Below are 20602 nucleotides of genomic sequence, written 5' to 3'. Positions count from 1 at the left end.
CTAGGCATTTGCTTCTGACCACTCCGTGGGAGAGGATTGAGGGACCTTTGGTCTAACCCTACGTGGCCAGACTTCGGCACACAGAAGACGACATTTGGTTTACGCTAAAAGCAGCTGCTGTAATAAAGATTAAAAACATGCATCTAATTCAACAGCCTATCGTCAGCACTGGCTGGGGCTGCGGGGCTGGGTGGGACGGGAGCACACGATGTCTAGCACAAGAGGGGCTGCTGGCTTCTGATCTTGCAGGGGGAAAGAAAGGGACCTGCGGGATGTTTGGGCTAGGTGAGCTGGAAAAAGTAGATGATGTTGGACCATGAAAAAAAAATCCCTCGCTAGCAATAAAGAACATGGTCTCTTGATCACTTTTGATAGTGCTTTTTCCAAAAATAATTACTGCTCCTTTTCTTAAAAATTCAATTTATTTTATGGAGGTTAAAAACCAGGTTAAGACAATCAGTAAAAATCCCAGGCTGAGGATCCATGCTGGAGAAATAATGGGATAATGGCTTTTTTAAAAGGCGATTCACAGCTGAGTGACTCCATTCTGTCAGTGCTAACTTTCTTTCTCCTCCTGGTCCTTCTCTGGAGTCACCTCTGCCTTTCGCATCTCTTCACATGCTCCAAATTCCATTTTCATTCAACAAACTCATTGAAATACAGTAAAATCATGTCCACAAGCTGCAGCTTTCATGTTTTCAGTACCGCCCCGGTTACCATCACGTGGCTCTACCCAAAACCTATCCGCTTCACCAACAGAAACAGAGTTACTCCCTGGGGATGACATATCAGACCATCACATTTTTAAGCCTAAGAACAAGGTAAAGTGAAACAAAGAGGTAACCTGGGAAGAGCAGAAAACACCCCAAAACCCCCCAAAACTGTCCTGGGAACATCCCAATGGGACAGTCCCCGCAGGCGTCCTGCTGCCAACTCAAGCCCCAGCCGTGCAAAAAACCTTGTAAAAGCAGCTAAATTCCTTTTATTCCCTTAAGATACAAACATCCACGTGGAAAAAGAGCCAGGGACCCTCGTCCCATCCCTGCGCTTCCAGCCCTTTGAGCTAACATTTCTTCAATGGCACTTTTCAGGCCTGTGAAAGAGAGTTGCTTATTGGACTAATGCCTCTTCAAATTGAAATTAATGCAAAGCCTTTGAAATTACCACTGTCTCTACGGGACTAAAGCCACCATGGGAATGGGAGGCCAAGCCCTGCCCTTTCCTTGCCTTTTGATGTCAACAGAAATTGTCTGCTGTGCATGTGGGCAGAAAGCTGAATGATGGTTGGAGAGCGGGGAAAGTTACTTTTTTAAAAAAAAAAAAAGAAAAAAGAAAACCAGAAAAGCATATGTTTCCAAGAGATAGACTTCGCTCTGCACCTTTTAGTGGAACCTGGGGAGTTTTGCCCTGATCTCTCCATCAGGAACCATCTGATACTTCACTGAAATACTTAATATGATGCCAACCCCATTTCTGGTGGGATCCACAGCCCAGAGACCTTCTGGTGCTCTTCTGGTGAGACTCAGCCCTTGCAGCAGGCCATTGCTTCGCACCCACCCATGCGCTCCTGAGAGAGGTATGTGCATCACTTTGACAAGGAAAAAAGCCCAAAATGAGTGTTTGGCATTTCCTTACCATGTTGCCTTCATCATCGCAGTCATCGCAGTCCTGTCGGGGGTCATCCAGGTGGAGCTGGTGCAGCAGCAGACCCGGAGAAGTCTTCCCATTGCAGTCCTGGTGCTCAGAGGTGGAAGTCCGGCTGCTGTGCATGCTGCTGGTCCGGTACAGGGAAGGCACCTGCAAGGTATCCTGGAGATCGAAGGAGCCTTTTGTTTCCAGTGACTCCATGCGATGAGGCAAAGAGCCGTTGAAGCTGCCGGCCCGGCTGGAGTGCTCCTCATCTGAGCTCTCCCCTTCCTCCGAGCTTTCCTTCCCCTCTCCAGAGAGGAGGGATCTGCGCTCGCTGCTCTGACCCCGACGTTTGAGGCTGGGGGCCCGGCCGATGCTGTTCCAGCTGGAGCGGCGGCTGTTCCAGCTGCTGCTGGCACTCCAGGGGCTGTGCGGGGAGCTGCGGGTGCTGGGCTGTGGGGAGGACAGGGACAGGGAGAGCATCAGCCCCTTGCCACCCACCCCGTGCCAGGCTGCTGCTGCACTAGCTGGGGCGGATGGATGGACGGACAGCCCTGCAAGCCCAATGGACACCTGCTGAGCATCGGCAGGAAGAGATGATGCAAGTACCGGGGACTTGAGCTCATAGGTGGCGGGGTCCATGGAGACGCCGCTGGCCCGGCGGGACTCGTAGCCCTGCGCTGCATCTCCGAACATGGCGCTCTTGGGCATGGGCATCGGCGTGGCAGCAGTGTGTATGATGAGCGGTGGGGTCAGGCTCTTCTTCAGCTCTGGGTGGTCGCTCAGGGCCATCACTGGAAGACACAAGTGGGTTTTAGGTGTCACACCTCGAGGGGCACATCTACAACCTGCTCCTGGGCAGGCAAAGCAGCTGTGCAGGGACAGCTCTCCTCCAAGCATCAGGAGGATGGGGGCCAAAAAGCCCTTCTGGAGAGCTGAGAGCCCATCCTTCAGCCTGGCAGGGGAGCAGGGGGATGTAAATCAGGAATGGGATCAGGTACCAATGGGATCAGGTGCCAATGGGAGAAGAGAGCAGATGCAGACTGTCATCTGCTGCCCCTCAACCTTCCAACCAACACCTGCAAGCTCCAACCCTGGGAACGTCCTGCCCATGCCAGGTTCCCTCCATCCTCCTTCCCCATGGCTTCTCCACTTGTGCCCCTGCAGAGACACCCCAAAAGCCCAGACCTCAGGCTCGATGGGGAGATTACGGCCCGAATGCCATCATGTCTCTGTCTGCATTCCACGATCCAACCCCATACCACAAGCCTGCTGGCCTCGGTCGAGCATGCGACAGCCTGGAGCACGCCGCACTCTCTAGGAGGACACATTGGACACATTGTTTTCACAACAAAGTGAAGTTTCTGTGGAAAAGCCCATTCTCCCGGGGTTGTTACTCACAGGCTGGATTTGACAAGTTTTTCTTAAGTCCTCCTTCCTCTTCCAGGCTGCGGGGGAAGAGATCCCCCTCGGAATCAGACTTGGAAGCATCACCCTGGAGCAAAACAGAGGGCTTCAGCAAGATGGGTGAAGGGCTGCGGTGCACGGACACCCCTCTGAAAAAATGGATTCCCATCTCCAACACCACACCTACGGATCCACTGAATTTTGTACCACGATGCAACATCACCTTTCACAAAATGACGCATGCACATATTTATACCACAGACTAATTAACCTCCTACCAGGAAGACAGACTGCCTCTGGCTCCAAATGCGGTCCCAGAAAGGGATCAGAAAAACCCAAACCATTACTTAATTTTTGCCACTGGAATTGCATACTGGGCAGATATTAGGGAAGGACAGATATCTGATGAGCAATTTTGGGACAAAAATTGACCCTACTCATCTGTCTTAATTTATACACTATGGTTTAAAACTCCCTGTCTGTGTCTCTTTCTAGTGATGCTTCAATGAAGCAATCCAGGATTCAGAAGGGGCACAAGGGAACCTGACTTTCCAACGCAGCTAATGGGCACGTGTTGATGGACGCCCCACCAGCGCAGAGAGGATCCAGGTGGCAGAACCTGATAACAAGTGCCCTGGGTGGCCATTCCCCTCCCAGCTGCAACACACAACAGAAGCAGAAGTTTTGGGGATTTACGCTGTATCATTTTGGGGAGTTAAATTCCGCTGTATCAGTTCAAATGCCAGGGGTTGAGTGAGAGCTGCCTGCTTTGACATGGGCCCATCCTGGGGAGGAGAGAGAAGAGGTTTACCATTGCTCACAGCGTGGTGCCTGGGCTCTTGCTCGGTCTTGCAGCACGGACCCGATTAAGGACATCCCTGTGCACCCACTGATATTGTCCATTGACACTGCAGAAAGGCGCTTAGGGTGTGGTATAGTCAAGATACACCCGACAGGCAATGGCGCTCGCCAGAATGATGCCCATCCAAAAGAGGAGGATTCATGGCTGAAACCACTGCTCTGGCAAAGGGCACCAAGCCTCGTCGCGATGTACATCAGGAGGGAGGAGAGATGGGAAGGGAGGGAGAATGCTGGGATGAAAGAAGCCAAGCAGACCCTCACTTCAGCTGGGAGAGACCAGGAGCCCCAGAAAACTCCACCGAGGCTAAGCTGCATCCCCAGGAGCCCTGGTCAGCACTGCGGAGGTTTGGTGCTCGGGTACCTGTTAGTTGTAAAAACACAGACGGGCCCCAGCATGGGATGGAGGAAATGGCATCTGACAAAAGGTCAAGTGCCCTGTGCCTCTTTGTTAAGCAAAACCCCAGAGGGACGAGCCCTAATACTCCCCCATGGGGTCACTAAACAGTTAAGGGGATTTTTTCCAGGCAGACTGGTCACTCTCAGACACATGTTTTTAAGGCGAAAGAGCATGTGATGTGATGTGTTGGCTCAAAACTTCTCTTCCTGAGGATCCAGGATTTCTGTGCTATTCAGGGAATCTCATCCTGTAGGACGCAGATTGGGAAGGTCAGGAATGCACCTTGCAAGGGGGAGCAGTAAAGTCAGGCTGGCCTGAACTTTGCTGGAGTCAAACCCATGTCTCCGTATGAACAGGGGCTCCAGCTGGCTCCAGGTACGCTCCCTGCAGAGGCTCCCGGCTCAGCCTGTCAGTGGGCCTGCCAGGAATTACTCATTCTCCCTAATGGATTATTAAAAAGGAATAAATAACGGGAAGAATTTTATGTGATTTTTATTCCTGGAGTGCTCTTTAACAGCCCAAAGGAAAGTTTTAGGGTGCACAATGAGATGTGTGCCAAGATGGAAAAGCAGAGCTACGTGGGGACTTCCCACCCCCCTCCCCAGCACCAAACCCCACGTCTGGAGGGCAGAAAGCATCCCCTCTGAAACACCACGTGCCAGACTCAGTACGGTGCAGGCAAACATCTCGTAGCTGGGGCTGCTGCCCGTTACCTGTTCTTGCACTCCCAGTTTGCCTTTCTGGATAGAAAAGGGGTTATGAGAGAACAGGGAATTAAAATCCTTTTGGGAAACGAGAGTACGTCAAGATGGACCAGACTGTACTACCAAAGGGGAATGACACACTGGGATACGATGGGAAAGGGCTTTTGTGCTGAAGGAAAAGCCGGACTTCTCAGAAAGGACAGAAAGGGAAGGGAGTGGTAAAGAGAAAGATGAGGTTGGCAGAAGAGTAAAGTCTGGAGTGTGCTGCACTTCAGAGATCCATGGCTTCCTCAGACCTGAATGGGACCATTTCACATCCTGACCCGCACTGTAACGCAGCATCTCGCCGGAGATCCCAGCATCCCGGCCAGCCTTTCTGGGACACACCACAGCGCAGCTGCTGCCATCCTACCCCATCCTGTCGAGCACGGGGCTCCCCCCACACGTGTCCACAAACAGGCTTGATTCCAGGTCCCTTCGCTCCCGGGCACCCTCCTTTGCCTGCGTAATGGAGGGAGCGCTTGACAGGCGTGCCCAGCAATCAGCATCACCATCCGCATCCCTAGGGAGGTCCCGGGATGTGACCATGCTGTGGAGGGGCTGTGACAGCCCTGCGGGGAGCCTGCCCCGGGCCAGGCGTCCAGAAAGGGGTCGGTGAGAGCCAGGGCCGGAGCCACATCAGCCGCCCCGAAGCACCCACCTTAATTTACCTGGCGCCCCCAGAGAAGGAAGGGACTTAAAATCAAGGCTGACTCAACAATGAGGACGACAAAAAAGAAAGGAAAGAACAGTAACAAACCCCAAAACACCCAAACAACCCCCAAAAGAATGACAGCTACTACAATGAGAACAGCACCACGGCGTGTGACCAGGCACCACGAGAGAGACAACCACGGCGGGCGGTGGGATGGTCTGTGTACATTCCCCCGACGAGTCGACAGGCAGCTGAATACACCTTAACTGCCCACTCGCGTCTTCTCGCTTGGAGATCTCCTGAAGGAGAAACGGGGGGAGGGAGGGGGGAGGAAGGGGAAGGGGGGATTCAATTTTCACAGTTTCAACAGCGGGACTGAGAGGGGAATCAAAAAACACATGAGAAAAGGCAGGGAAGGAGAGGGGAGGGGGAGAAGGGCAGCAGGCGGCTGCGATGGAGAGCTGGGCTGGGGCACCCACTCCACTCGGCACAGGGAAGGGGTGGAAGATCTCAGATGGAGTGAAGCCCTTCAAAGGGACCAGCCTTATCTTTAAATTAAGTGTTCCGAACAGAGCTTGCTTCAGCTCCTAAGTGATAATTGTGCTAATGAAACACCAGCTAATTATTGAAAACATGATTATTATTGGGGCTTTTTTTTGCAGCTGCATAATAGGATCTTTATTTATTATGCCTTCATTAAGCAGCAATGGAGGCTTTTAATGAATGTTTGATTAACACAATACAAGTCCTCTTACAGCCAGGTGAAATACCTAATTTAAGAAAAGCCACCAGATCCATCCTCACCCCTGTTAGTGGAGACACCCCTTTAAATCAGCAGGGTCCCCAAATGCGGCAGGGGTCTGCGGGCAGCAGCCCCATCCTGGGGGGGCTTTGCCAGACGAGTGGCTCCAGCATCTCTTCACAGCACCAGAAGTCGGTCTTTTCCTACCCACTTGGAAAGCACACGTCATTTTTCACCTCGTTGTGTTTCCCCTGCCTCAGGGGCGGCTCTTCCAATGCTCCTCAGCACATTTCAGCAGCGTGGCCATGCCTGGTCCTGTCCTGCAGGGCTGCGGGAGGTTACAGACTGCGGCAGGAGGGCACAGGTTGTCCCACCAGCTTAATTTCTTGCCTACAGGGCAATGGATCTTTCCTCCAGTTGCTACGTGGGATGCAAAACTCATCCCACTCCAGGCTGGGATGAAGAGTCTAAGAAAGACTGATCAGCTTTGGGATCTGGATGGGCCAACAGTGTCTTGCTAGGCATGTAATGGACACTTAATTTGAAGTCTTGGGTTGTAACAGAGAGAGACATGGAAAAGCCATTGAAGGAAAACACAGAAACACTTTTCCTTCACGAGCAAAATCCCACTGAAACCGATAGGAATGCAAAAGGTAAGGGATGCAAGAAAAACACCATCCAAAATCCCTATTGCAGGAGAAGGGGCTGTTCCTTCTGGCTGAAGCCCAGAAGTCATCAAAGTCCATATTTCTCTGAGGATGGTACATCCAGAAAGCAGGTAATGTTCTCCTGCAGAGGAAAGGATGGAGGTGCTGGAGGAGGGTCCTGGGAAGGAAGGGGGGCACAAAGGAGGGGAAGGAACAAACCCACGAGTGAGGACAGCCGGGGACACGAAACCAGGAGGATTACCAATGGAAGAATACGCTTTGGAGATAATATTATTAGGAAGTCCCTTGGGAGAGGAGCTTTATGTCTGACAAAGAGGAGTCATTGCTTGCTTCAGAGAGAAGTCCCCAGGGCAGGGACCTGAGAGGTCAGGCAGCAATTTCAAATCAGCAGCTTGATCAAACGGAGTCCCCTGCTCACCTTCCTCGCACCGACACCAGGCTCGAGTTAAATCGGAGAATGCACGGTCAAAAATAACCACGTTGCATAAAGTCCTGCGTGTGCCTCTTGCAAGAGAGAAGCAGTTACCAAATAAAAAGAAACGGGGCGGGGGGGAGAAACTCAACCCTGCAAAATATATTGCTCCATATTTAAAGTTTGGAACAGGTCCTTTTTGTTTCTCAACTGCTTATATACATCTGCTGCCTAGCAACTGGGGCTGCAAAGCCATGCACTAAAATTAACGAGGTGCTTGCAGATTGAGGAAAGGCACTCAAGGACCAGGGAGATAAAGTCAGCAGCCTTGGGATTGTGTTTCAGCCCAGAAATCTGAAGGAGAATGGAAAAAAAAAAACACCAACCAACTCAGAAGAAGGGTCAAGTGCAATCACAGGAGGGAGATGCTGAGATTTGTTTACAGCGAGAGATGATCTCTATTAATTCTGCTTAAGAGAGGATCCTTTGTGTGCTGGCTAGCAAAAACCAGAATGAGATCTGTTTGCAAAGCTACACACCAGCAAAGCTGAATAAACATAAACCAGCAAGGCCAGACCTGGCTCCCAACCTCCAGCAGACATTTGCTCCCTGTCTGCTGCGAGAAACTCGGGTTGAGCCGAGGGATCTCTTGATCCCATTGCAATTTACTGGAGGAGCGTGGAGAACTCAGAATAAGGACGTGGAAGGAAGATTATTATTAAAAATGCCACCCAGCAAAGCCCAAGGTATAAAATCAGAGTCACAAATTATAGAAATCTGGTGTGAGTTCATTGAAATTGCCATGGTTGGGCAGAATTGGCCAGAAAGGGTTTGATCTTTGCGCTGGACCTTGGTCCCAGCACTCGCCTCTCAATACCAGTGTGAGCATGACCGGCTTCAGGCTGTCTCAGTGCTTTCCTGAATCAGAAGTTACTCCCTGATTTACGCTGCACTTAAAGCACATTTGCAGCTTACATGGCAATCCTGGAGCTGGCTCGGACCAGCCCGGTGCTGCCCCGGCAAAGGAGAAGCAGGGGCAGGTGACGGGGCAGCCCTACTGCAAAAACCAGCTAAAAGCAAATTTGGGGGGTGCTGCAGGCAGTTCCCCTGACTCCAGGGAAGACATACCCTCAAGGATATGGTTATTGGAATAAAATCACAGCGCATTAAGCCAGGGCATGAATTTACTCGGAGTTACGCCATGGTACCAGCTGGCCACAAAGCGAGCGTGGGATAAATTGCTGCCCAAGGAAACAGGCGCACGGCGGCTGGGTGTGCGGGAGCGGGAGCATGCCAGCGGGCGAGCACGGGGATGCTCTAGCATGAAAAACCGGGCTGAGCCAAGGACCAGAGGTGTCAGCCTCCCTCTAGGACCAGGGGTTGGAAAAGGGGCTGCTGCATTTAAAGGCTGCACGCTTTTCTCTAAGAAGCGGGTGCAGCAGGTAGTCTCCCACTTCGGTGACCTTCAGAGAATCAATTTGCTAGACTGAACAGACAAAGGTTCGGTTTCGAAGCTGTCATCACAAGCAGACAAGGAGCTTTTTACCTCTTCTCGCTCGGGCAAGGGAACGTTGTGCTATTGGGCAGAACCTGGCAGTGACCTTCCCTTCGGCTGAATGGTGGGGGGGATTTACAGACAGAAACAGCTACAACAATAACAATTAAAAAAGAAAAGCACCAACATGGAGAGACACGATACAAAAAAATAAAAAACATTTCTTCTTGCTATCTCCTGGTACGACTCCATTAATTTAACTCTGAACTGTGCTCCAAAAATAATAATAATAAAAATGGTTCTGTGTATAGCTATTCATAGGGTGGTAGGATATCATGATACACAAGCAACAAATCTTAAATAATATTTAGTCACCCCAGAATGCTTATAAAAATCAGAGAGAGCGTGTAAAAGCACAGCCTATAAAAACAGATCCCAGTGAGCAGTTTGGGGTTATATTTACCTCTCCAACCCCCTGGGCAGGGTGTAGAGGTCTCCTCCCCTTACTGATGTTCTTGGACAGTTGGACAATTTTTGCAGAGAGTGGGTGGGCATTGCAGGCCTCCCACTCTGGGGACTAGGTGACATGCTCCTCGCTCCGAGCTGGAGAGTTGGGAAGGCAGTAGGATGAAAAAAAAGGTTGAGTTCAAATCTAACTGCCCCTCTGCCCTTCCATGAAGACCTCCAGCAATCCGGGATGTTTCATGGAGGTTCTCAGCCCGAAGAAGCAGCCAGCAGAGACCAGAAATCACGTACTTTAAAACGTGCAGAGCATTGCAGGGCTGGATGCAGGAAGAGCTCCATGAACACATACCATCCAGAAAGATAATCGTGTCACTAATCTCTTACCAGCCTGAGTAAGTTTTCAGGAGGGGCTTTTAATCTGGCTAACAAACACGGTGCGAACTGTTTCAAAGACACTGTCATAGCAGTGATCCCATCTGCAGTGCCTGACTCACCGCTGAATTCCCACTCCTGCATTAATGCTAACAATGCTTTTCATTTAAGCCCTTCATTTAGAGGGCTTGCTGTATTAAATTGCACTGTGGCGAAGAAAAAGAAAGAAAGGAGGAAAAAAACAAAAAAAAGAAAGACGACCTAATGTTTTCCCCCACTTTTTTCATGTACCACTCTTGTAAAGGTATTGCTGTCCATCTCAGAAATCAAATTCCAGGATCTGGAGGCCCTGAAATTTTAGAAGAAACCAAAGGCACAAGTGTGAGGACATTACCTCCGTCTGGAAACCCTCTACCAGGATGGCCACCAGCAGGTTAAAGAGAACATAATTCCCAAACGTCATGAGAGCAATGAAGTAGAGAGCAGCCCAGGAGGAGGTTGATGCCATGCCATTGTAAAGGACCTTGTTCCAGTCTTCCTGGGTCAAAATCTGCAGAGGAAGGGTATCAGGAAAATTAAGATACTGGAGGATTGTGTGCCATTTTCCCCGAGCCTGGCCGGGTATCTGTGCTCTGCATGGACCCAATGAGCATCCCACTTCTGGGGTATCCACCGTAGCTATAACCACAGGAGGATAAATCTGGCCCAAGCCATCTTCTGAGCCAGAGAAGAGACAGGACCAAAGCGACTGTGACTCCCATGCTATCGGTAAGGACCCTGCCCAAACTGCCCTGACTCCCACCCGCACCAAGAGACACGTTCAGCCATAAGGGAGTGCAATGTCGCATGGGTCGGACCTTTCCTTTGGTTGGCCAGAACAGCTAAAAGTCCTTCATAGATCCAGCAGTTACAGAGGTCAGAGCTGCTAGAACAAAAAACTGCATATATCAATTATGGGCTTAAAACGGATTCTGTTCTTCGTTGAGATATCACTGCAAATGGTCCTGATCTCCTCCTCTCCATCTCCACCCTCTACGCTTACTTTCACCCACCCAGCCCATACCCTGCAAATGCAAGAGCCTCCTACCTCGGCAGCGCCTCCTCATTAGCTTTCTGATTTATTCTGGAAAATGGTCTGAAAACCCCTTGTGTGGTTTTGGGTCCTCTCCCTTCCACGGCAAGGAGCTTCGCTAACCTCTGTCAGATGCTTTGGAAAACAACCCCAGCCCCTGCAGCCCCAAAATGCACGAGTTGTGGCATTTTCCATTTTGTACCTGGAAAACGGTGACGATGGCCCAGAGCAAGGAGTCGAAGTTCTTCCTGTCGGGCAGCGTGTCACCGTCTCGCTCCGAAGCAAACTTACAGCCAAAGAGGTGCATCCCCAGGATGCTGCACAGGAGGGAAAGCAGGGGCTCAACAGGAGATGACATTGGTCTCCTATTAAAAACTAATAGTCATACAGCAGGGCTGACTGTGTCCTGGTTTCACCTGAGCAATTCTTTTTTTTTTTTTTTTAAAAAAGATGAATCATTCGTTCACTGAAAAACACGCCTCGAGATCATGCAAACCAGTTGTGAATTTGGGTCAAATCTGTCAAACAGTTTCAACCAAAAAGTATGCCCACTCCTTCTTTTTCTTCTGCTTTGTTTTTTTTAAGTCAAAACATTTTGTTTCAACATTTTCTAAACAAAATGTTTTGACTTTCTGTTTTGCAATGACACATTTTTAGCAAAATACGCTTAAATTGAATTAGGAAGACAGAAAGGGTTTCCGTGAAATGCCTGAATGAGACATATCAGGGGACTCAAAACAGCTTTTTCAATTTTGACAGGAAAACAGAATACCTTTCATTTCAGAGTGATACTAAAAGAATAATATGTTTTCCCCTGCTCTCGGCCAGTAACCTGACTAACCAAATTATTTACAGCACTGCTGAGCACCACAGCTGCAAACGGTGGCTTTGGGGTGAAACGTCTCACTGGGAGAAGAGACATCGTTCCATGGAAGAGACCGGCTTTCCTCAGCCTTCCCAGTGCCTGGATTGCTGGAACACCAGAGTTGGCTGTTACAAGGAGACAGGCTCTTCTCAAAATCCAGACCAAAATCCAGAAATTCAGGGCTACGCCAAGCCTACTTCTAGTGTTTCCACTGCAGAACCTCACTTCTCAGAAGAAGAGGCCATGCAAGAGCACAAGCACCACCTTGGCTGACTTTATTTTAGGAACATCGCCCTCTCCTTGGCAATATTTTTAGCACCAGGCTTTCTGCTAGTCAGTAAGTAATGGGACCGCTGTCTTGGGGTGATGTCAAGGAATCATCCAGCTGAAAGATTTTCCTTGTAAATCATCTTGCAAAGACAGATGTCTCGTTTGGCCAGAGTTAAGAGAATTAGGTCAGGGCAGCAAGCCATCGCCAGTTCTGGCCAGCAATGCTGTTTCTGGGACTGTTCAGCTCAGCCATGCCCTGGTATGGACTCTTACACCTCCTCACCTTGCCGTGGGATCCCACCTAAAAAACCCAGAGCAACCTCAGGACTGGGAATCAGAAGCGCTCACCTAAAGATGAAGATGAAGAGCATCAGCAACATGCAGAACGTGGCCACGTTGTCCATGGTCTTCATGAGGACTACGAGCTGGCGCTGGAGAGCTGGCATGAAGCGGACTAGCTTCAAAACCCGCATGAGCCGAAAGGTCCGCAGGACCGAGAGCCCCCCTCCTTGCTGGCCCACTATCTCCCACACGCTGAGGGAGAAAAAAAGGTCATTGCAGGATGAGAAGACAAAGCCTAACGCAAAGGCACAGAGGAGAGGAAGCAAAGAGAGGGTGAAATTCAGAGAGAAGAGGGATGGAAAGCGGGCAGAGATGCACTGCTGATGCCCGCACTGAGCTGGGCTCCGTCCAGGCTTGCAAAGAGCAGAGTCCCACTAGAGTGTCAAAAACACACCTGCAAATCAGTGGCTGCAGCTGCAGGGGCAATTACAGCCTTTGGACATGCCAAAAAACCAGCAGCTACTTAATCAGGCACTGGTTGTATCATTTGGATCCTAGACTTTCCCAGGACATTGGGACTGATAGCTTTCTGATTGGGCCTCTCTCTAAAATGACCATAAAATAACCCCAAGATATATATTAGCAATCATGTTTAAGTGCATTAATTTACAGCAGAGAAGTATAAAGTGTCATAGGAAGGTATTTATGCCCACTCTCCATTACTTTCTGTTTAATTAAACAGCCAAATGAGGGGAAACACGCATAAAGAAAAATCGAGGTTTGTACCTAATCACCACGATGATCCCATCAAAGATGTTGTATGGATTCTTAATGTAGCCAAAAGGACCATAAACGAGGACTTTCAACAGCATCTCCAGGGCAAAGAGGCTTGTGAAGACTATGTTGCTGATCTCCAGGGCGTTGGTAAGCTCCTCTGGCTGGGGAAAGAAGAGGAGGAAAGGGACACAGTAAGCAGCCCAGCTCCATTTGTTAGGCATATCCAAAATTACACCTGGAAATACAAGCCCCAGTACCGCAAGTGTAGGAATACCGATACTAATGGCGTAGCGAGAAAATAGTAATAGCTTACTCAAAGCCCAGGAGGGAGAAGAAAAATACTATCAGAGTATTTAAGGTTTATACACCCGTTGTAAATTGAGCAGGTAAACCCAGACATGGACTTCACATTAATCGCAGCTTTAGTACCACCTCAGGAGGTTTATGTAGAAGTGGCATGTACTGAGCCTTAACGCTTTCATGTCCTCCAAACCAATTCTCTTTATGCAGAAGGGAAAGTTGGACCGTTTTCTCAGATAAATATCCTTTTAGGGCCTGTCTTTTTATTTAACATCTCATCAAAAGATTTAAGCTAAGATTTCAAATGCAGAGATTTGAAGCGCTATAATTGGAACGGCTCAAAAAACCTCATTATCAGGATGATATCAGGATTCATTATCTGAATATTGCAACTGAGGAAGGGCCTGATCCTGGCAATTCAAAATGGCAATCTAAAAATAAAGATACAAAAAAACCTAACAAACAGACTTCCTGTAATCTTAGACCTAAATTAATACCTTTCATGTTTTTCTAGCATATTTCACAGAGGGTTCCCAACAATGCCTGCAGACACCCAGCACTGCGTCTTCCCCAGCGGGTGGGCGGGCATTATTGGAAAACATATGGCAGAAGACAAAAACCGGTGGTGTAGTCTGTTTAGGATCAGTCAGTGGCAAAGACAGGAGGAGAATCTGCAGTACCAGATCCCTTTTCCCCATTTAACCCCAACACATGGCCGCAACTGCATGTTTCTGCTTAAAGGCTTCATTAAAATCAAAAGACAGCGTCCTGCTGGCAGATGGCCGCGGGGCCGTTTCGGCAACGCGAGGTGCCCCACGGGGCAGTGGGCTGGCACAGTTCACAAAACACCTTACACACACTGGGTGCTGGATTCCTCTGAGGGGTAGTTTGGCACTTAACTCACTCAGATACTTTTCTAAATCCCCACGTGTAACCACCCGTGGCTTGAGATGCCTGAACACCATGGTGGGTTACGGCCAGAAGCGCAGGTTCACGGCAGCTACACCATGAGCAGAAGCCAATGTGCAATGCGTGCTGTTGACTGCTCCCACCACTTCCGTGAAACACCTTCATGGCTGGCCAAAAACTTCCTACAACAGATGAGGAGCTGCCACGCCACAGCACATGCTGCGCCACAAGCTGTAGGGTTTGCCATGAGGTGACCCACCACCCACCCAACACTATGGGAGCCAGGAGAGGGGATGGCTCAGGGGCAGGGTCAATACTCGATCAGCTGTGTTTCAGAGCCCCAAGAAACTACAGCGACCAAAGGCTTCACAGATATATACGCTGGCAAATAAACAGATAAATCCATGTGGGTATTCAATTCTTTGTTTCTCAGGGTTAAAGTCTCCAGGCACAGCTGGCCAAGCCCTTGCAGCTCAAGTTTCTCCAACCCAGTGCGATGGTAGATGGGGACCCAAATTGGTCTGATGTTATCTCAGCGTGGTAGTGTAATCCTTGGGGACTTGCACTGGTACTCGTGGGAGCTTGTGATGACTCACCAATGGTGACACGATAGCAAAGGGGAAAACAGCAGCACTGAAAAGAAAAAGTAATAAAAAAAGAAAAAAAAGGGGGTGTTTAACACTTCCTTTACCTCAAACATCCTTGCTGAGGAACAGATCCCTTGGCTAGAATTTGCCAAACACACCGGACACACAGCCCAAATCGCCTCCTTGTTGATCTAGAGCTAAAATACAAATGCTCCAGCTCCTGATATTAAACGCAGCCCTGGTTTAAAACCATATACCTATGGGAACACTCAGACACAAAGTAATAAATAGGTCGAGAACTTATATGTCAAGCTGCATCTCAGGACAATTTCAAATAGCTGAAAGTCTACATTAGTCACAAAAAAAAAAAAAAGCCAACTCATTCATGACTGCCCCAGCGCCGAGGCAGGCTGTGCTGTTATCATTACTGCAGCAATACTGCTGGAAAGGAAACGTGTTCCTGGAAGCTTTTCTTCTCATCTATCAGCATCACTAACCTGGGCCCCGAATGCTCATTTCCACCCTCTGTTCCCGCTCTGTGACCGCGCTGCCAAATCTAACCTGCCCTGCAGGCACAACCTGGTGAAGTCCCTCGATATGTGAGCAGCGCGCAGGATCTCCTGCAGCCATGGCATCCCTTCCCTGCAGGAGCTGACATGGAAAACCCTCCCAGCCCCAGCAGGGATGTCGTGTTAATAGCGTGGGTTAATGAAACTTCACGAGCACCTTCTGGTTGGAGATGTTATTGGGATGTATAAATCTGGATGGGAGGCACTGGCAGGGCACAGCTGGGTGACGTGGGGAGCCACGGCAGGGGAGGAGCAGTGCTTATGCTGCAACTCTCCCAGGACCCCCAGCACCCACTGGAAGGGCTGTGATCCCCCCAGCCCATGAAACATCCCTCCCAGCCCACCCGGCTCATGAGAGTCCCAAATACCCCTGTCACCAGCACAGGAGGGCTATGCATCAGCCCATGCAGCGTGGTGATGCTCAGCACCTGCAGCAGCGCTGGATCCATCCATGCTTCACCTCAAAAAGGCCGCCTGGCCCCCCACTCCTCCTCCACACACTCTTTTCCACTTCCCTTGCAGGAAATGGCTTTTAATATCTGAGACATTGGGCGCCCATAATAAAAATGAAGAGTGGGATCTCCTGAACCAGAGGTGAGAATTAATATCCAAAAATCTAAGATTAATGGCCAAAATGGGTTCAAAGAGGAAGGGAAAACTTCCTTTCACCCAGCCAGGAGAAGAGGAGGGTCTCCAGGGCAGCCTGGAGCTCTGCCACGGGAGGGCGAGGCGAGCATCTACTGGAAGCACACTGCAACCAGACCCGGCTGAAATCGAGGTGTTATTTTGCTTCGGGAAACAACACATCCCCTAAATAGTTGAGATGGGGCAATGCGAATTGCTCGGAGGATTTTTGCAGCCGGCTGTGGAGCACCCTCCCCCAAGCCCCTCGCTCCCACTCGGGGGGTCCCCCTGGAACAGCTCCGCATCCCTTTCAAGGGACACATCGCTGCAGCCAGTCCATGGGGCACCTGCCCAGACCCGTGCCACGAGCACCGCCAGGAATTATTTGTAAAAATAGAGGTGGGCTGAGATCATGATCCTGCCCAAGGGGATCACAGCCAGGCAGTGGGGATTCAAACACTTCTGAGAATGCCAGCTACAGGATTTCCATGCAGCCATAGATGTGTATAGATGATAAGACTGTTTATAAGATGCTTCTGCTCTACAGAAATCACAAACATGTCTGAGACATCTTTTCTTAGACATCATTACAATACAACAGGAAAGTGGCTTTTCTCTCCCGTGGGAACTGAAATTGTAATCCCGTCCCAAACAGGAATGCAGAGTTTCAGAATTGGCAAACTGACACACTTTGTGCCCAAAATTTTGAAAGCTCTCCTCTCCATTTTAGTCCCTATTCCCTTATCCATTTGCTCTGTACCGTAAATCAACTGAAATATAAAAAACATAAATAAAAGTCAGCTTGAAGAAGAACATGGAACTTCTTGTTCCCCAACTGTTCAAATGGACGTTTCAAATATCTCAGACAATGTATCTCAATAATTTTTTTTTTTTAAGCCAGTTCACTGAAACCACTCCCCTCCCACAAACAGCTTCAAGTTTGATAAACTGCCATTTTCTGACAATAACTGTCTAATCAAAACAATATTGACCAGCTCTAGACATAATGTACCTGGGACAGTCACCAACTCCTGGCACACAACCAGCTCAACGGGTCCTCGCCAGGCATGGAGGAAAAGAGCCGGTAAAATCAAGCAGCTTTCCCCTCCAAGGGCCACAACACGGCAGCCGGGGGAGGTAGCATCCTTCCTTTGAGTAAATGATATATTTGGAAAACACACGCCTTCAGGACCCCCTCCTGGAAAGGCCATTTTGCCGGGAAGCAGAGCCCAAGGTACAGACCCTGGGGTCTCTTTGCAGCACAAAGCCTCCTGCCCACCACCCCAATTACAGAACATTTGCCACAGCCTGAGCTTCTCCATTAAGAGAAGAGTCTTCTAATTCTCTCATCATCAGCAGCAGTGACTAATTAAAAGGAAAGAATCCTATGATTAAACAAGCAACACCACAACACCCAGAAAGAGCGAGATATAAGTGCAATTCAGCTGTGGCACGAAACACCAGCTATTCCGATGCACGAAACACCAGCTCGTCCGATGAGTCTTCGGTAAATACTGAATTTTGTTTCCAGGACACCTCGTGTTGCTGGACACACAGACGTGGTGTCCTGGATAAATCATTCCCTGTTAGCTCTCTGTTTGTGTAGTGTCGATTTGTTGATGTACCAAACAGCACATTGACAAGCTCTGGCAGCACATAAAATAGGAGCAGACAGCGCAGCATCTCTCATAAACACCATCCAGCAAACGAAGGCGGCAGGGAGGAGGCGAGCCATGGGCGCCCGCCCAGACGTAACCCTGCCTGGCAGGGTGCAAACCATGGCGGCGAGGAGGGGATGCTCTCTGCACCCTGCCTGGAGGTTTCAGGCAGGGCTGACTGGCACCAAGCAGGGCGCTGCCGTGGGGGATGGGAGGAGGCAAGGGAAGATGTCCCCAGGTACTAAATGTTGCATCGAGGGGTATCTCAGAGCTGGACCAGTGCCTTGCCCTTTTTCAGCATTCAGAAACAGGCGGTAATGCATTTCTTTTGGTTTTTTTTCTTTTTTTCAACTGAGTAGAAGCTCACGAGTAAGGTTTCCGATGGCAGAACGGACTTGTTCCATTTCCATCTGGGCACGAGATGGTGGCACACGCTACTCCTTCCTGTGCATGAGGCTCCAATGTGTCTGCTGAGCAAGCGAGGCTGCAGGCAACGAGTGGGGAAAAAGGTGAGGACAGGGCCTGGGGTCATTAAAAGCACAAGCCCTGGGGGCTGTGTTCCCCAATTCCTGAAAGACAAGCCCTGCTGCGTGATGAAGTGTAACCAAGCACCCTGGCAGACGGTACACAGAGCTTACAAGGCTTCTACTGCTGCCTTCCTCCAGCCATGACCCATATAAGGCACAGGCATAGCACAGGCGCTTCATCATCATCAGACCTGCACCCAGCGCCGTGGGCATGTCTGGCATGGATCCGTCCATCCCCATTTCCCCCTTGCCCAGGCAGCGAGCTCCAGGCTGCAGCCAAGGCTGGTCTTCCCAGCCCCTGCCCCTGGGGATGTCAGCACAAAAGAGCAGAAGCACCCCAGGCTCTTTTCTCTCTATCTTGCTAACAATAAAATAAAATAGAAAAACCACTCTGTCTTGCCACAGCACAGAGGGAGGGATGGGGTGGCCGGCCAGGAGGCAGATCCCTCCTGATCCCAAGGGCTCTGCTTCTGCGAGCGGATCCAGAAGACCATGAAAACTTCTAACCCATTCAAACGGCTGCAGAATAAAACCCTTCTGAAATCATTACCATGGCAACTAAGGAAAAATAACACAGAAAGAAAATACTGACCTCAGCTATTTCACAGGAAACACCAACAACATTTTACTGACTCATCACTTGCAGATTTTTAATATATATACATAAGAAAAAAATCAAACGGGTCACACAAAGATGCAATTTTCAACCTGACACCGCTCCATTAAGATCCTCTCCACCCTCTGTGTGGGTGCAGACACACACCAGGTCTGCCTCGAAACAGGAGCCAGACCACTAGTCCTGGGGCAAAACGCAAGAAATTCTGATTAATAGAAGCAGCTATTAACAAAGTGAGGTGCCCTTTTTTTGCCCTCTCCCACACCCGATTCCCCATCATTTATAGCTTGTGGCCATGTCATCAGTCAACCAGCGAGCCTTCTCCATGCCCTGCCCTCATCGCACCCACATTATTCCCCCTGCCTTGGTGCACCCGCTGAGCCACAGCCATCCGAAAAAACACATTGATTCCCTTCGGTAAATACAGCTCCTCTTAGCTCCAGTGCAGTTTGCTACTTTATAAATAGAAACTCAATCTACGCATATTTTCAGCGATGACATTCATTGTCTTTGGGGCTCCTTAAAAGGCATCAGGCTTTAGCTATTGTCGTGGGTCCAGCAACGTGAACCTGAGCCATGCTCATCGGAGCCCGATAGACCGATAGGCTTTCTTTACTCATCCTTTGCCAAACTGATTAAAGAAAACAACTCAGAAAGTAGCAGGATTGCAGTGGTTTTTGCTCTGCTCCTCCTGGGGCTGGAGACACAGAAAGAGCAGCGTGCTCGCTACTCAGTGAGCTGGAGGAGGACTGCTGGGAAGTTCAGGATTTATAGGCATTTATTAAAAGGAAATGACTTTGACAGACAAGTGAACAAGTCCAGTTTCATCCCATCACTGCACGGGAAAGGAGGATTTTGTTACAGGCTGAATGGAGGCTGAATATTTCATGCCATGGCAAATAATGCTGTAAGAAAGGGAGGAAAGCAGCTTTCATTTCAGAGAAATTGGAGCTGTCTGCACAGGAGGGACTCCCCTTCCACCGCTGCTGCTAATCGCCTCACCTTCCACCCATTCTTCCCTGTTCCAATTAATATATGTCCCTTCCCACCCCACACCTGCAGAAGGAAGGAGCTGAGTCCCATGGACATGGCAACTTCTGGTGCAAGACCTTCCTCTCCACCACATCACTGTTGAGCCACCATGGCCAACAACTGAATTCCGCAGCCCTGACTGCCCATATGGGGCCATGTCCCCATGCACTTCTGCCTCCTGTCCACCCCGAGCCCAGGGTGCAAATGAGGAGACGAGCCCCGAGCACAACGGAGAACCTCATCAACGAACCACAAAGGGACCTGCCATGAACTATCCCTGACCAGGACCATAAAGAGGACCTGCAGACCATGCTCTCCTCCTCCAAGCCCTGGGGCCGTGCTCTCTTTACTGCTCTCAGGAGGCACAGCAGATATTCTCGCCTGAACTCCTTATCTCTCTCAGCTTGAGATTTCTGGATGAATTTTATCCCAGAAAATGCAAGAAAAACATGAACTGGCTCATCCCTCTGCCCAGGTTTCAAAGGAGCTTAAGCTGAACAAAAGCTGCATTTCCACTTGGTCACACCTTGTAAGTACTTGAGATTTAAAGCCCTCTATTTCTAGTTAATCTAAACCAAGTTTGAAACTTATCTCCCCATTAGTAGTTCAGAAGGTACCAGGGGGAGGGAGGAAATAAAAAAAGAGAAAGAAAAAGGCTGTCTCTGTAC

General features: G+C 49.6%; 1 protein-coding gene across 1 annotated transcript in view; it reads right to left on the bottom strand.

Moving 5' to 3' along the window:
* The window catches only part of CACNA1G (calcium channel, voltage-dependent, T type, alpha 1G subunit), a gene marked incomplete at its 3' end in the record, with an annotated part of 68811 nt that overhangs the window by 20943 nt on the left and 27266 nt on the right, over window positions 1–20602 (bottom strand). Inside the window, exons 10-17 of the mRNA XM_009578381.1 lie at window positions 13122–13273; window positions 12402–12587; window positions 11121–11235; window positions 10241–10396; window positions 5008–5034; window positions 3031–3124; window positions 2239–2423; window positions 1636–2082 (exon numbers count right to left, since the gene is read on the bottom strand). Coding sequence (XP_009576676.1) covers window positions 1636–2082; window positions 2239–2423; window positions 3031–3124; window positions 5008–5034; window positions 10241–10396; window positions 11121–11235; window positions 12402–12587; window positions 13122–13273 — 1362 coding nt within the window. The remainder of the gene's footprint in view (window positions 1–1635; window positions 2083–2238; window positions 2424–3030; window positions 3125–5007; window positions 5035–10240; window positions 10397–11120; window positions 11236–12401; window positions 12588–13121; window positions 13274–20602) is intronic.

The sequence above is a fragment of the Fulmarus glacialis genome, unplaced genomic scaffold (genome assembly GCF_000690835.1).
Source record: "Fulmarus glacialis isolate BGI_N327 unplaced genomic scaffold, ASM69083v1 scaffold18905, whole genome shotgun sequence".
Taxonomy (NCBI): Eukaryota; Metazoa; Chordata; class Aves; order Procellariiformes; family Procellariidae; genus Fulmarus; species Fulmarus glacialis.
The sequence above is the reverse complement of the archived record's forward strand: the minus strand, read 5'-3'. Positions and strand labels throughout refer to the sequence as shown.